This window comes from Mesocricetus auratus, unplaced genomic scaffold (genome assembly GCF_017639785.1).
Source record: "Mesocricetus auratus isolate SY011 unplaced genomic scaffold, BCM_Maur_2.0 Super-Scaffold_100003, whole genome shotgun sequence".
NCBI lineage: Eukaryota > Metazoa > Chordata > Mammalia > Rodentia > Cricetidae > Mesocricetus > Mesocricetus auratus.
In genome coordinates, this window is record NW_024429188.1 from 47,042,095 (window position 1) to 47,057,949 (window position 15,855).

At 43.9% G+C, this 15,855-nt stretch overlaps 1 protein-coding gene across 2 annotated transcripts in view; it reads left to right on the forward strand.

The window, feature by feature from the left end:
- Window positions 1-10,093, forward strand: part of Dgat2l6 (diacylglycerol O-acyltransferase 2 like 6) — a 30,386-nt gene extending 20,293 nt beyond the window's left edge. For both annotated transcript variants that reach the window (XM_021233610.2, XM_005081167.4), the window contains exons 2-7: window positions 4,191-4,301; window positions 4,554-4,624; window positions 4,982-5,186; window positions 6,475-6,649; window positions 8,735-8,946; window positions 9,387-10,093. In XM_021233610.2, coding sequence (XP_021089269.1) covers window positions 4,191-4,301; window positions 4,554-4,624; window positions 4,982-5,186; window positions 6,475-6,649; window positions 8,735-8,946; window positions 9,387-9,541 — 929 coding nt within the window. In that variant the 3' untranslated portion in view covers window positions 9,542-10,093. The remainder of the gene's footprint in view (window positions 1-4,190; window positions 4,302-4,553; window positions 4,625-4,981; window positions 5,187-6,474; window positions 6,650-8,734; window positions 8,947-9,386) is intronic.
- Window positions 10,094-15,855: the final 5,762 nt, after the last annotated feature.

Consider the following 15,855-nt stretch of genomic DNA (forward strand, 5'->3'; position numbering starts at 1 on the left):
CCACCTGGCCTTAACTGAAGTCTTTATAACACTACCATGAGTTCACTTTTAGTCATTATATGTTGAAAAAACCCATCCCATCCATACACCACCACCTCATATCACCCAGTGTCCCTGCAAGTGGTGAGGGAACTACACTCTGAGAAACATTGAGAAAAAAACAGAGAAAGGGTGAGAGCAGATATTGTGAGACTGGAGAGAAAATACTTGGGTCTAATCAGGAGAGAACTCAGTAAATATGCTGAGACTTGATTTGCTCAGCAAGGGGAAAGTATTGATCATTGTTGGAAAGGGCAAACATGGAAATGTGCCTTTCAAAAATGTTGCGAAACAGCTTCAGAAAACTGGAAGGGGCTTACCAGCAGCTAAAGACAGACAGAAGACCACGGTGGAGACTGGAAGGAATCAGCTCCTGGAGCACAGCAGTAGCAATGGAGTGGAGGGAAGAGTGAGTGAAATAGTTCCATTTAGGAAAAGGAAAAATGTCAAAGGTGGCCTCAAATTATTGAGCATGTGACATTTATCCTGAGGTCTGAAAAGTGAATAGGAGCTAGCCAGGGACACAGCTAAGGAAATGGCATGCGGGCAAAGAAGCCAGCATATACAGAAGACCGGAAGCTCAGTAGCAGAATGAACTGATTGGCCTACAACATAGTGCAATGGAAAAACGAGGGACTGCATCGCAAAGGGCCCTCTAGACTGAACTCGGGAGCCCAAGCTTCCTTCATATTAGACACTTTCCTAATGCATTCGTAAATTCGCCTCTGCCTCCCCAGTGTGGCATACACCACCATGCCTAGGCCATTTATTCTCTTAACTTTCTGTATTTATAACTAAGTGAGAGCCAATGAGTACGCACAGAGTCACAGACATGCCTTTTTGACACATGTCCCTGTTATGTACTACACACTGACAGAACCGGATTGAGCTTCACTGTACTTGCTGCACCCAGATCTAAGTGAAAGCAGGGAGCTGGTTTCAAAGGCACTGATACTCACCGAGAGATAATGATGGCTTTGACCAGATGGTAGCCAGTAAGTGGGGAGCAGAATGATTTGAGCGATATTAGAACTGGTAGAAATCATGAACTGACTCAAGGGAAGCCATGATTCTAACTTAGTGATTGTAGATAGTTAATGAATTATTTTTTCTTTCTTTTTATTATTTTAATTTTAAATAGCTTGTTTTACATGTCAATCCCAGTTCCCTCTCCCTCCCCTCCTTCCTTACCTCCCCATCCACCCCCAGCCTCCCACCCTATTGCCATTTCTTTCCACATAGGGGATATCTAGAGTCTGTCATTTCACTCAGGGCAGGGCAGGGCACTCCCCTAAGAGTCCAGGCTGAGAGAGCATCCCTCTGTGTTATGGACACATGAAGTCTGTTTGTATTCGAGGGATAAACACTGATCCACTGCTCAGGGCCCCATAGGTTGCCCAGGCCTCCTCACTGACTCTTACACTCAGGGGGTCTGGATCAGTCCCATGCTGGCCTCCCAGCTGTCGGTCTGGGGTCCAAGAGCTCTCCCCTGTTCAGATCAGCTGTCTCTGCTGGTTTTGCCAGCCCATTCTTTGCCAATTTGCTCATTGCTCCTCTCTCTCTGTCACTGGGTTCCATGGGTTCAGTTCAGTGTTTAACCGTGGGTGTTTGCCTCTGCTTCCATCAGTCACTGGATGAAGGCTCCAGGATGGTTATAGACATCAAGTTCATTATCAGGAATGGGCATTCGAGGTGGTCTCTCCACTATTGCTTAGCTTGCCAAACAGGAAAGAATCTAAAAGATATGCATGGTACCCAAGAGAAGAGAAATGAGGCAAGATCCTCTGAACAGATGGGGAACACGGCGAGGGGTGGGGTGGAGGGGGAGCTGGGAAATAGAGAGGGGGAGAAGAGGAAGAGAGAGTAGATCATGGGGGAACAGGAAGGTTGAGTGGGGGGTAGGATAGGGGGAAGAGGGAATCATAGGTTAGAAGACAGAGCAGGCACCATTGTGACCTCTAGTGATCTAAAGATAATTAATTATAAATAACTATAAATAAAACAAAGGAGCTGAGAAGAGGGTTCCGAGGATAAAGCATTAGCTGCACAGGCATTATGATTGAAACTTGGATCCCCAGAATCCACATAAGAGGCAGGCAGGTGTGTCAGCTGCCTGAAATCCTAGCATTCAGGAAACAGAGACAGGAAGTCCCTGGAGTCCACTGGTAAGCTAGACTAGACATTGCCAGATTCAGAGAGAAACCCTTCGACCAATCAAGGAAGAAAAAAAATGACATCAACCTTGTGCCTCCACATGCACCCACACACATGTACACCCCCACTTGCACCTGCTCACGTGTAAACATGCATGCACATGCATGCATACTACACACACAAAGAAAAAGCTAGACAAAAAATGCCTCTCAGCAAAGTAGGAATAGAAAGGAACATTGCCAAATTAAAGAAAAAGAACCCCCACAGCTACCATCACTACACTTGATAATGAAAGACAAAACCGTCTCTAAAACTGGGGAAAAGTACCTTCAAAACTTGTATCAACACACCAAAAATTCTAGCAAATGCAACAAGATAGTAAAATGTTTGCAGATAGCATGATTACTCAAGAAAAATATCCTAAAGAATTGGTGATCTATTCATGTGGTTGTGTGTTTTTGGTTTTGGTTTTCTTTTGTTTGTTTTTTAGGCATTTAGCAGGCTGAAGTAGGAAGATTGGGAGATCAAGGCCAGTCTAGACTGACTACACAATGAGATCCCATTTGAGAAAGCAAAAAAGAGGGAGGGAGGGAGGGCCAAAATAAGAAGTAGCTAAAAATAGGCATTTGTGGTCAGAAGGCAGTGGTGACATACAGGCATGGTCTGCTAGAGTCTACGAGAAGACTGGAAACCGGAAAGCGTTCAATAATAGCTATCAGAAGAGGTGGGCAGTGTCTGCTAGTTCCAGCTTAAACAGCAAATTCAAATGGGGATTTCACAAAGCAGTGGAGGGAGTTTGGAGTCTGTATCAGAGGAATTCACATGATCTGGGGAGCTCCCCATTCCCTATGAGTAGGAACACTGAAGAAGACTGCTGTGGGAATCAGAGAGGCTTAGAAAAACTGCACCACCTGGAAAGACTGTATCCCACACCACAGCAGCACTAGCTGAAGGAAACACCAGAAAACCCTCTCCTCTTCACACTGCTCAGCACTGATTCACTAACACTGAGACACCATCTCAGAACACCCCTGCTTGCTGTGTTAGTGTCTTTTTTTGTTTGTTGTCTGTTCAAGACAGGGTCTCACTGTGTAGCTCCGGCTCTCTTGGAACTTGCTCTGTAGACCAGGCTGGCCTCAAACTCACAGAGATCTGCCTGCCTCTAATTCGTGAGTGCTGAGATAAAAGCCGTGCACTGCTAAGCCAGGCCTGTGTTGATGTCTTGATAACATAAGGTCCTCTGTGAGCTGCACTCCAGAGGTACTCAGAGCAACTGTCCTAAGACTTTATGTTGATTCAAAATGGAACCCATTACTGAAGATGTAGTCCAGTGGTAGAGCACTTGTCTCTTATGAATTAGGCCCTGGGTTCTGTCCCAGGAGAAATAAATAAATCATGTATTTATTTATTTACTGGACCGTTATGCTGCTGCTGTAAGACATAGCATGTTTGCATTTTGTAGTCTGCCATTTCTCTTTGCTGATGGAGTCACATTTACCCTCTTCTGGACATTCAGCAACCCTTTAAAGGGAACAAAAGTAAATACAATGAAGCAGTTTCTAATCTACGCTTTCTTCTCAGCATCACACTTCCTGGACACTGCAGGCAGGCCTCTACCCTCAGAATATGTGGTCTTATCAGTTCAACAAAGCAAGGAAAACCTAGCTTTTATAAGAAACGTTCTGAATTGCCAGGGTACAGCTAACCAGCCCCCACCCCCAAGCACTTCTGCCCTTTGACTCCAGCTGAAGGCCTACTCTGAGAACGTCATGGTTCTGCTGCTTCCTTGGACAAGATCTCAGACTTCAGGAGGACCCAGATCCAAGGGCCTGAACAGCAAACAAGAGATAGGCAATGACTGAGGGGAGAAGAAAAGAAGGTCCCCATAGCAGCCTTGCCTACTCCCTTAGTGTAGAGGCAGAGGTGAGATGAGGTTGTGAGAGGTATGTCAAGCCTCGAGAGAAACTGAAGGGCATGTATCGGTTGTGTCTCCTCAGGAGCTATTCCCATCTGTGGTATACCCTATTGCCTGCTGTTCAGTAGCTTATGGCCCTTATCTGTGCTCCTCTTAATCTGGCTTGCCTATGATTGGAACACTCACAGTCAAGGTAAGAGATGTGAGCAGAATTGTGGTCCCTTCTGTGCTAAGGGTGGAGTCGCAGGGACAGGGAAGAGGGAGGTGGATGGGGCAATGAGAAGAGAACAAAGGTCTCTGACTAACTGCCCATGAAGCTTTAAAAGACTAAGGACATTTGCTTCTGTAGTTTGAGGAGCATAGGCCAGACTCTTCACCTCTGGGAGGGGTAGAGGGACTGACTGGCAATGGCCCACTTGTTATTCTCTTTTTCCTCTGTCCACAGATGGTAGGCGTTCAGCTTGGGTACGAAACTGGACCCTCTGGAAGTATTTCCAAAGCTACTTCCCAGTAAAGGTACCTTTCTTCTGGGTGTCCATCTTTCTTCTGGATGCCCTTGCTCCTTATTGCTTGAACTCCCACTTGGTGAGAGCCAGGTTTTCAAGGGCTCTGATGGCCAGCAGTGAAGGAGAAGGCCTGCAGGAAAAGGTAGAACAGAAACCCAAAATAGATGTGGAGGTGGAGAAACAGATGAGCAATACCTTTCCACGGTGTCAAACCAAAGCCAGCATCTCTTAGTATCATGATCCCTGGGGCTCTCTAGGACAGTAACATCCTAATGAGCAAGGATCTAGAGGCTGTTGCCCTGGATCTAGATTTTCACATCATTTCTTCCTTCTGCTTGATCAGTTTCCTTCAATCTTCCTCTAACAGCTGGTGAAGACCCATGACCTTTCTCCGAAACACAACTACATCATTGTCTCCCACCCTCATGGTGTTCTCCCTCATGGTGCCTTCATCAACTTTGCTACTGAAGCCACTGGCTTTTCCAGGATTTTCCCATCTATCACTCCCTTTTTAGCAACCCTGGAAGGGATCTTCTGGATCCCAATTGTACGAGATTATGTGATGTCCATGGGTGAGTACAAGAAATCCTCCCTTTCTGAAATCCAACTCAAGATGCCTACCCAATAAGTCCCAACAGTCACTGTGTGATAGAAGACTTGATTTTTTTAGAGTCTAACCAGTATCAGGCGTATGTGTCCTAGCATCAGTCTCTGAACAAAGTGTGAGAGGCAGTTTTATTTGGCAGCAGGGGAAGTTGCAGACATTTGCAAGTTGCCAGGATTCCTTACAAGGGACAATTATAAGGCTAAGTGCAGAATCAAACCCAAATGGAACGAAAGCAAGGAGTAAAAGCAACATATTAAACATGAGTACAGGGGAAATCAGATTCTTTTCTGGAATGGCAGTTGGCTCCTTTCAGCTCTCATTTGAAGGTACTTTTTAAGACATTATAAAGTCTCTCATACCAGTTAGTACATACAGTCTTGGTCCATGCCCTTCATCTCCTGGGAACCCCTTCATCCTTGCTAAATATGCCAGACAATCATCCATCAGAATTGAGGACAACTTCCCAATGCCAGGCTTCAAACCAGGGCACTGTGACAGATTCCCTTCTCTTTGGATGAATATTTATCTTTCTGGACATCAGAAAACAACTGAAGGAAAACTAAAGGTAAGCTACATTATGTTGAGGGGAATCCCAGAAGACATTTCAGTCCATTCTTAGGTTGGTATGGCCATGTAGCAAAGGTTTCTCTCAATGGCTAGGCCTTGGATGCAAATTCTGCCATCCCAGTAGAGAACAGAAGATGAATTCAGTGCAAACATGGGCTTTCAAAGTGATGAACGTCTGTAGCTTTGTTGAACAACAGGATGCCATCGACATCCCATTGTTCATCTATATTTCAGTTTGGCTTGGTCTGCCTGCTCACCCAAAATCCCACTCAATGGATCCTTTTGGTAGCTTCATCTTAGGGAGGAAGCACACAGGTGATGGCTAGCCTGATGACCTCCAGAAGAAATACCTCTGGAGGGTTTCCAGAGTGGTCAGCCTGGACAGAGAGAGAAAGATAGCTTTACAGTCTGTGGGTAGAAATGGAAATGGTTCATCTGGAAGACAGGAGACTATGAATGGGTAGGCAGAGAAAATCAGTATAGCCCTTACTGTAGAAGCCTGGAGTCCTATCAAGGCAAGCAAGCAGCTACCGCTAAGGTTATCTTCTCAGACTAGGGTTAACCCAAGCCATGAAGAACAAAGACAGAAGGTACTAACTGTCTCCAGTAGGAAGAGCTTGAGAGAACCCTTATCCCACATTTAGGCACCAAGTTCATTCTATCTACTTGACTCTTTGGTTTCACAGGTATATGTCCAGTGAGTGAGTTGGCCCTGAAGCACAAGTTGACCCAGAAAGGCTCAGGCAATGCTGTGATCATTGTGGTGGGTGGAGCTTCTGAAGCCCTCTTGTGCCGCCCAGGAGCTTCCATGGTCTACCTCAAAAATCATAAAGGTTTTGTGAAGCTAGCACTCAAGACAGGGTGAGTCCCTAGGTTCGAGGATTCTCTTTTCATGGTGCCTTAGTCTCTCTGTAGTTCTATCTACAATGACACCCTCTCTGGGAAACCTGGTAGATACCCCCTCTTTCCTCTGATTCCTTCCTTTTACTCTTCACATTATGCCTTGTGAGTATTTGGACCTCCAAGCATTTGGTGGGCACTTTTAGATCTTAAAGTAGGGGAAAGATGAGCAAAAAAAAGTTCATTAGTCTGGGACTCTAGGAGAGAGTGCTTTGTTCTATATTAACTCGTTCACCGGAAGGCCCTGAGAACCACCTGAGGGCAGTGAAGGGACTGGCTGGGTGTTCAGGGGATTGATGCTCAGAGGATGCCCCCAGAGAGTGTTTTCAGCAGTTGTCAAATACCTACTGTATGTCAGGCTTAGTATAGAACATTGAAATACAGGAATACACAACACCTGGTGCTTGTGGACGTACAGTCTAATGTGGATGGCAAACACATGCACAGATCATAACAAAACATGTAGTATCCAGCTACTTACCATCTCAACCACCATTCCCATGGTCTAAGCACCCATTATATTTCTACTGGATCATTACAATACTTGGAACTGCTATTTTTGCTTAGGTCCCTACTTCCCTCACCTCCAAGATTCTGTTCCCAGTTGTAGACAGAATGATCCTGGTAACCATGAGTCAAGTTGTATCACATCTCAAAGTACTCCAATGACTCCTATGACACACAGCAAAAGATCTTAAAGAACCTGGTCTTCAGGCGCTTCCCTGACTTCACTCCTCACAATCCTCCCCATTGCCTTGGCTGCTAGGAAACAACATGATTTTGGAGATTTTTTCTCATTCTTTGCGTTCACTGATGTATCCGGTGCTGGCACATGAAAAAGAACTCAATGGAAATGTGTTGGGTAAATGACATATGGTAAGGGAGACATGCAAATTTCTATGGGAACACCAATTTATGGAAAGACGTTGGCCTGGACTAGAGGTTTCATTGAAGAGGGACATCTGAACTATGCTAAAGTTAAAATATGAGTAGGAGTTGCCAATCAGACCAAACTAGGAAAAGAGCCAGACATTGTAGCATTTGCCTGCAATCCCCCCTTACTCTAGAATCGGAAGAAGGAAGACTACAAGTTCAAAACCAGCCTTGTCAAGTTGGCAAGATTCTGTCTCCAGCTAAAAAAAAATGGGAAAAGTCTGGGTTTCCTTTTAGTGACAAAGTTCTTACCTGGTATGTGCAAGGTTCTGGGTTGAATCCCTAGCACCTCAAAAACAATATAGTTAACAAAAGTGAACACAGTCATTCCATGAGGAACTAGATGATATATGTGCAGCACCACCCTAGAACAGATCCCAAGGATTCAACGAGAACTGTCAATATTTTCCTTTCTGTCTGATTAGACAGGTAAGGAGATGACTGTATGGCAGGGCATGGATGTGGGAAAGCAGGATAGGGGAAGCACTAGCTGAGGGAAAAGGAATCCACAGTGGAGAATCAGAGGTGGTCAAAGATTTCTTTAAGGAGATGTGGTTAGAACAGAGTGCTGGATTTGCTGCAGGGAGAGAAGGCAGAGGGAATAGGGATGAGCATGTGCTAAGCAGTGAGGGCTGCAGTGAGGAGCCCTGGGAGAAGGTGGAAGAGAGGAGTGTGCAGTGTGGGGAGATCATGCGGGACGCAAGTGAAGGTGCTAAGTCGACTGAGCTTACTTCTTTCCATCATGGGCTAAGGTGCAGCAGCCGCACTGAACAGGTGGGGGGTAGGGGGCTTGGTCCTGTCTCGAAGTGATGGTGACAGACTTTGTTGACTGCCCATGAGAGGTCTCCCTCTCTCTGAGGAGTGGATGGAGAGTAGGATGGGATGGGGGAAGGGGGGAAGTGGAAGGGAGGGAGGGAGGGAGGGAGGGAGAGGGAGCTGGGATTGGTATGTAAAATGAGAATAGCTTGTTTTTTAAAAAAAGAGACATGAGGCTGGGGATATTGGGGTGCTTGAAATCTTGTCTTGTTGTTCAGAGGTTGGGGATGTTTCCCACCTCAGAGAGAGTGTTGCTGAGGGAGTGTTGCCTCAATAATGTTGTCCCTCTCTTTGCAGGGCATATCTCGTCCCTTCTTACTCCTTTGGTGAGAATGATACTTTCAACCAAGAGACCTTCCCTGAAGGCACATGGCTAAGGTTCTTCCAAAAAAACTTCCAGAAAATTGGCAAAAAAATCCTAGGCCTAAGTTTCTGTACTTTCCATGGCAGGGGCCTCACTCGGAGCTCCTGGGGCTTTTTGCCTTTCAATCATCCAATTACCACCGTTGGTGAGCTTTCTACTTTTTCTGGGACACTCAAGTTCTTAGTCTCCCACCCTAAGTTAGCCAGCAAGCCCCAGGCACTCTGGCTTACAACCACGGTACGCTAAGGGGATTGCAATAGGTGCTGCTGAAAGCAGGATGGGAAAGACAACCAAACAGATGACACTTGGGGTCATTCATAGGTGGGTCAGAGCACACCAGGTGTGAGGAAAGCACCATTATTCAAGTATACTCATTCGGCTGTTTCCTATACTTGCTTTCATTCTCTGGATTATTGGTGAAACGTAGGTGACCAGGGAATGAGCCCCAGAACATAGCTGCAACAAGGGGAAAGAATGAAGGGGGCGGGGAAACAGCCCCAAATACTGTTGGAATATGCTTCTCTGTGAGGTGTGGGTAGTGTGCGTGGGGTAGGGACTCTTAAACTTGTCTCTTCTCCTCCATAGTGGGAGAACCAATGCCAGTCCCCACGATCTACGATCCCGACAAGGAGACCGTGGCAAAGTACTTTGAACTCTATGTCAGTGCCCTACGAAAGCTGTTTGACCAACACAAAACTAAATATGGCTTCTCTGAAACCCAGGAGCTGGCAATTGTATAACATAAGTCAGAATGTCTGTAAACTACAACTCAAATCCATAAGAGATCCAAGTGAAGTCTCAGGAAAGTGATAACTTGGTGATTGGCAATCCAGCAATTGAATCCCCCACCTCCCAAAATAGCCAATACTGGTTGGGTAAAAGGGAGACAGGACAGGACTGGCGAAGGCTGATTAAGGGGGGCACTTCTGTCACACCTTGTTGTTATATGACAATGAACCAGTTTAAGTTCATTCTTGTAAGTCACTCATCAACTCCCCAATAAAGGCAATGCGAAGACAACAAACTCTGTGTCCCTTCCCCACAAACCTTAGTGGCATGGTTTGTTCGTATTTAGGCTTAAGCTTAGAAGCTTAACAGGACTGGTTTGGATCCCCCAAGGCCAGGCCCTTACCTTATTATTTAAAGTCTGGATAAACTGGGAGCCTGAACTGTGGCTTCCTAATTCAGACAGTCAGGACTCTTATCAAGTACACTAGTGTTTCAGATGGCAGCACAATCACATTGCTTCACCCACAAAAATAAAGCTCTAGAATAAACCACTGTGCAACTCAGTCCTGGTCACTCTGTAATTCTGCTAATGTACAGACAACCTGTTTCTTTTCTTCAGCAATCCTTTATGCTTTTTTATATAAAGGGCAAAGTAATGGAAGCACAGCTGCTTCACAGTGGAGCAGAAGCCCAGCAGGTGGGCCAGATAGCCACAGAGCAGCTGCTTCTTCTGATCCCACAGAAACCACCATGGGCCACAATGGAGGGAGTGACAAGACTGCTCAACAGCCAGAACTAGTTTGATGTCAAATACCTACTATGTGCCATATCATTATATTCATACTCTTTGTCCTAGTGTTAACACTATCCCTGTGAGACTGTATTCATTGTCATCACCATTTACCAGTAACAAGGGGCCTTAGAAATTTAGTAACTTGCAGATGGATCTCTAAGATTGAAGCCAGACTGGTCTACAGTGAGAGTTCCAGCACAGGCAGGGGTATAGTGAGAAACCTTGTCTTAAAAACAACACCAACAACAACAAAAACCAAAGAAATTTAGTAACTTGTCCAAAGCCATACAATTTTGTACATAACTAGCATTCAAACACATGTGTCACTAATTCCAAAGCAAAGTTCTCTCCAACATACCTAGGTCACTACCTTGTTTCATCCATCATTTTCTAGAGGCATATTTATCAGCTTGATTTCCATTTTTACTTTAAAACATTTCACTGCATATATGCATTGTCATGGTATTATCACAAATGACATTTTTACACCAGTATACATTTTTGTACATTGAGGACAAACTGTCTCACTTCTAAGTCACTAGGATAGCTGAAGATGATTTTGAAAAATCTGATCTTCCTGCCTTCTTTCCCAGAAACTGGGATTATAGATAGGCATTTTATCAACCTAAGACACCATATAACCTAGCAACTCCATTATTAGATATATATCCAAATGTATTGTAGTGACCAGCCCCCCATTTCAGCAGCCATGACAGGCTAACATGTGCCTGTATGACCTTGCCACTCCTGTCCTGGTCACTAGGAGGTCAGATGCCCTCCTCGTGTCAAGGAACCAATCAAAAGTTAGGTGGCGGGACTGTGCTTTACGGCTCTGGGTGTGCTTTACAGACAGTGCACAACAGGGACATGCAGAACATAGCAACCGCCCTGGGAGGGCCTATGGGCCATAACAACCAGTTGACCAATCAACACAGGGCAGGTCATCCAAACTTGGAAGCTCACCAATCCTAAGACTGTTTCATACCCTCAGACACTCCCCTTATGCTACCCTTTAAGATACCTGCCTCGTGGGTTACTTGGGGTCTTTCTCCAGCTGTCTGCCATGGTGGATGGATGAAGGGCCCAAGCCAATGAGGTTAGCTTGTTAAATAACTTCAATAAAAGACTCTTTGCTTTTGCATCTAAATGGGCCTCTTGGTGATTTTGGGGGTTCAGAATTTGGGCACAATAGAATATACATAAACATATATACATATATATGTGTGTGTATATATTATATATATATTCATCCAGGATTTATTAATTTATTAGACTGGCTCACAAGATACAATCTGGGTATCCAACAACAGAATAGCTAGCTGTCTGACAACATCTTCGAGACTGGATGCCTCAGCAGTCCCAGTCTGACTACACAGTCCTTTGGGATTCCTGGAAAGCTTCTGATCTTCAGTCTATGTAGAAATCACAAAGAATTCAACAAGGATGTCTGTTCCACTATGTTCATAGCAGCATTATTTGTAATAGCCAGAACCTGGAAGCAACCTAGATGCCCCTAAACCGAAAAGTGGATAGAGAAAATGTGGTACATTTACACAATGGAATACTACTCAGCGGAAACAGAAACTTCATTCAGTGGCTGATGGAAGCAGAGGCAGACTCCCACGGCTAAGCACTGAGCTGAACTCAAGAAATCCAGTGGCAGAGAGGGAGGACTGATGACCAAAGGGGTTAAGACTGGGCTGGTTTAACCCCCAGAAACAGCTCATCTGACAAGGGTTAGCTCTTGAATCCCAGGCTGATGCCTGGGAATCCAGCATGGGACTGATCAAGACCCCCTGAATGTGGGTGTCAGTGAGGAGGCCTAGGTAATCTATTGAGTCTTGGCTAGTAGATCAGTATTTATCCTGGGTATACAAATGGACTTTGGGCTCCCATCCAACAATGAGAGATGCACTCTCACCCTGGACTCTTGGGGGAAGGTCTAGGCCCTGCCCTGGATGAAATGACAGACTATGGACACCCCCATGGAGGGCTTCACCCTCCCTGGGGAAATGAGGGGATAATGGGCGGTTGGTGGGAGGGTGCGGGAGGAGGGGAGGGAAAGGGAGAGGGACATGGAATTGACATGTGAAGCAACCTTGTTTTTAATTTAAATTTAAATTTAAAAATAAAAAAATAAAATATATAAAAAAGAAATCACAAAGAAATTGGTTCTAATGCCAATGAAAGAATGCCTCAGCAATAGGGTAGATGAATTTGCCAGCAAGAGAGTGCAAGCAGGCAAAAGCTTCCTTCTTCCTTGTACTTCTATGTGAACTGCCACCAGAAGGTTTGGCCTGGATTTAGGTTGGGCCTTCCTGCTTCAGATAATCTCATTAGCAAAATCCTTCATTGGCTAGACCAATGAAGTTTGGTTTCAGTTGATTCCAGATGTTGTCAAGTTGATAAGTAAGATTAGCCATCATAGTTGTGTCCCATGTATATCAAAGAAAATTGTTCAGTAAAAGAAAATATAGGAGGCAGAGACATGCTGATCTTTGTGAATTTAAGATCAGCCTGGTCTACAGAGAGAGTTCCAAAGATACAGAGAAACCCTGTCTCAAAAAAACAAAAAAAAGTCAATTAAATGAAATTAAGATTATAGAAACAACCAAAGAGGATATGTGACAACAGACTCCAAAGAAATCCAGATAATCATCAGGTCATACTTCAAAAACCCATACTCCACAAAATTGGAAACTGTAAAACACATGGACAAATTCCTTGATAGATACCATTTACCAAAGTTAAAGCAAGATTAGATAAATAATTTAAATAGACCAATAACCTCTAAGGAAATATAAGCAATCATTAAGAGTCTCCCAACCAAAAAAGCCCAGGGTCAGACAATCTTAACGCAGAATTCTACTAGACATTCAAAGAAGAGCTAATGCCAATATTCCTCAAATTATTCCACAAAATAGAAACAGAAGTAACAGCATTCTGATACCCAAACCACACAAAGACTCAACAAAGAAAGAGAATTATAGACCTATTTCCCTCATGAACATCGATGCAAAAATCCTCAGTAAAATACTGCAAGCCAAATCCAAGGACACATCAAAAACATCATCTACCATGACCAAGTAGGCTTCATTCCAGGGATTCAGGGATGGTTCAACATATGAAAATCCATCAATGTAATCCACCATATAAACAAGCTGAGAAACAAAAATCACATGATCATCTCACTAGATGATGAAAAAGCCTTTGACAAAATCCAACACCCCTTCATGATAAAGGTCTTAGAGAGATCTGGGATATAAGGGACATACCTAAACATAATAAAAGCAATATACAGCAAGCCAACATCAAATTAAATGGAGAGAAACTCAAAGTAATTACACTAAAATCAGGAACAAGACAAGGTGTCCACTCTCCATACCTATTCAATATAGTACTTGAAATAGCTAAAGCAGTAAGACAACTAAAAGAAATCAAGGGGATGCAAATTAGAAAGGAAGAAGTCAAAGTATTATTATTCACAGGTGATGTGGTAGTATATGTAAGGTACCCCAAAAATTCTACCAGGGAACTCCTTAGTCAAGTGGCCATATACAAGATTAACTTAAAAAATCAGTAACCCCAAGGTGATATTTTGTTTCTTCTATAACAAATAAAGCTTGCCCAAAGACCAGAGTTCAGAGCTAGTCACACTAGTCAGCCATAGAGGTCAGGCAGTGGTGGCACACACCTTTAATCCCAGCAATTGGGAGACAAAGGCAGATAGATCTCTGTTAGTAAAAGGCCACCCTGGGCTACACAAAATTGATCCAGTCTAAAAGAGAAACAAAGCTCCTAGAACATGGAGTCACCCACCTTTAATCCCAGAACTAGGGGGGTAGAGACAGGAGTGATATGGCTGGGCAGAGAGAGGAATATAAGGAGAAGACAGAAGCTCAGACAGTCTGAAGCAGGCAGTCTGGAAATGCAGTCTGAGGACAGTATGGCCCCTTTGGTCTGAACAATGGTAGAGGTGAGCACTCTAGTGGCTGGCTGCTCATTCTGCTTCACTGATCCCTCAGCTATCATCCCTTGATGATATTATTAAGGCCAAAAAGAAATTGTGCTACATAGCCCTACTATATACAAATGATAAACAGATAGAGAAAGAAATCAGAGGATCAGCTCTCATGGATAAAAAAAAACATGGTACTTTTACATAACAGAGTACTACTCAGCTGTTAAAAACAATGACACCAGGAAATTTGAAGGCAAATGGATGGAAACTGGCTGGGATGTAATATAAATAAAGGAATTTATTTTTTAAAAAAGAGTATAGAAACAAATGTACACATATACGTCAATTAAAAGATTTTAACAAAGAGTAAGTAGACAATTTTATAGGGAAAAATATTTTTTTCAATAAATAATCCTAGGGCAATTGGACAGTCACATGGAAAAATGAAGTTGTGCCATTACCTTCATATGATATATATATGGTATTATAATATATAATATATATGGTAATAAAAATAAAATGAAGCTGGGAGATGGTGGTACATGCCTTTAATCCCAGCACTTGGGAGGCTGAGGCAGGCAGATCTCTGTGAGTTCGAGGTCAGCCTAGTGTATAGAGTGAGTTCCGGGACAGCCAGGGCTGCTACACAGAGAAACCCTGTCTTGAAAAAAAAACCAAAAAATAAAATAAATAAAATGAAGTCATGCCTTTACTTCGATATACAATATTTATTATATGTTGTTATATGTATTCATATACATTACAATGCAGTAATTAGAAACAATTTTAAATTGGTGATATGCTTTATAATATGAACACTTAAGAGTCTGAGGCAGGAAGACTGTGAGTTTAAGGCAAGCACGGAACTAAATGAGGGCACATATAAGCAAATGTTTGAATGGATATTTCTCCCAAAAGAGATACACAAATGAGAATGTGAGCAATATCATTAATCATTGGGAAATGCAAGTCAGTATCACCACAAAACCCTTTTATACCTAAAGCTATAAAAATGACAATATTAACTGTTTGCTGGGATGTTTGGAAACTGAAACTCATGTGTAGGGAGAGGTCTATGTACCTGTAGCATTGACCTTACCCATTTGGGTGTGTTCACAGGTACGTAGAACGAATGGGTGATGAAAACAGCTTGGGGGAGGAGACTCTTTCTCTTTGGGTTCCGGTTTTGGCCTGGAGAGCAGCGTGCAGACCTTTGGTTCTCACGTGCCACCAGCCTGTGTGCGTGGCCTACGGCCCTGTGTGTCTCGGCACCCCCAGAAGCCCTCCTAAGTCACTGGGATTTCCCAACTCAGCCCCGTTCTCCTGCTCAGCATGGTTTTCTTCCACTGAACCGGGTTCCATCCCTTTTGTTCATCCGGCCGAACCAAAGACCTCTGGTGTTCTGGAGACTGTGCATCTCCGCAGCCCTCCTGCCCACTCAGAAATTAACACTTCTGCCACGCGCCAGCCAGGCAAACCCTGGTCCCCAGTGAGCTTGCGGAATGGGTGCCCTGAGCAGCCAATAAATACCTCAGCTTTCCAGTTACCATCTTCCTTATTGTTGCCTTTCC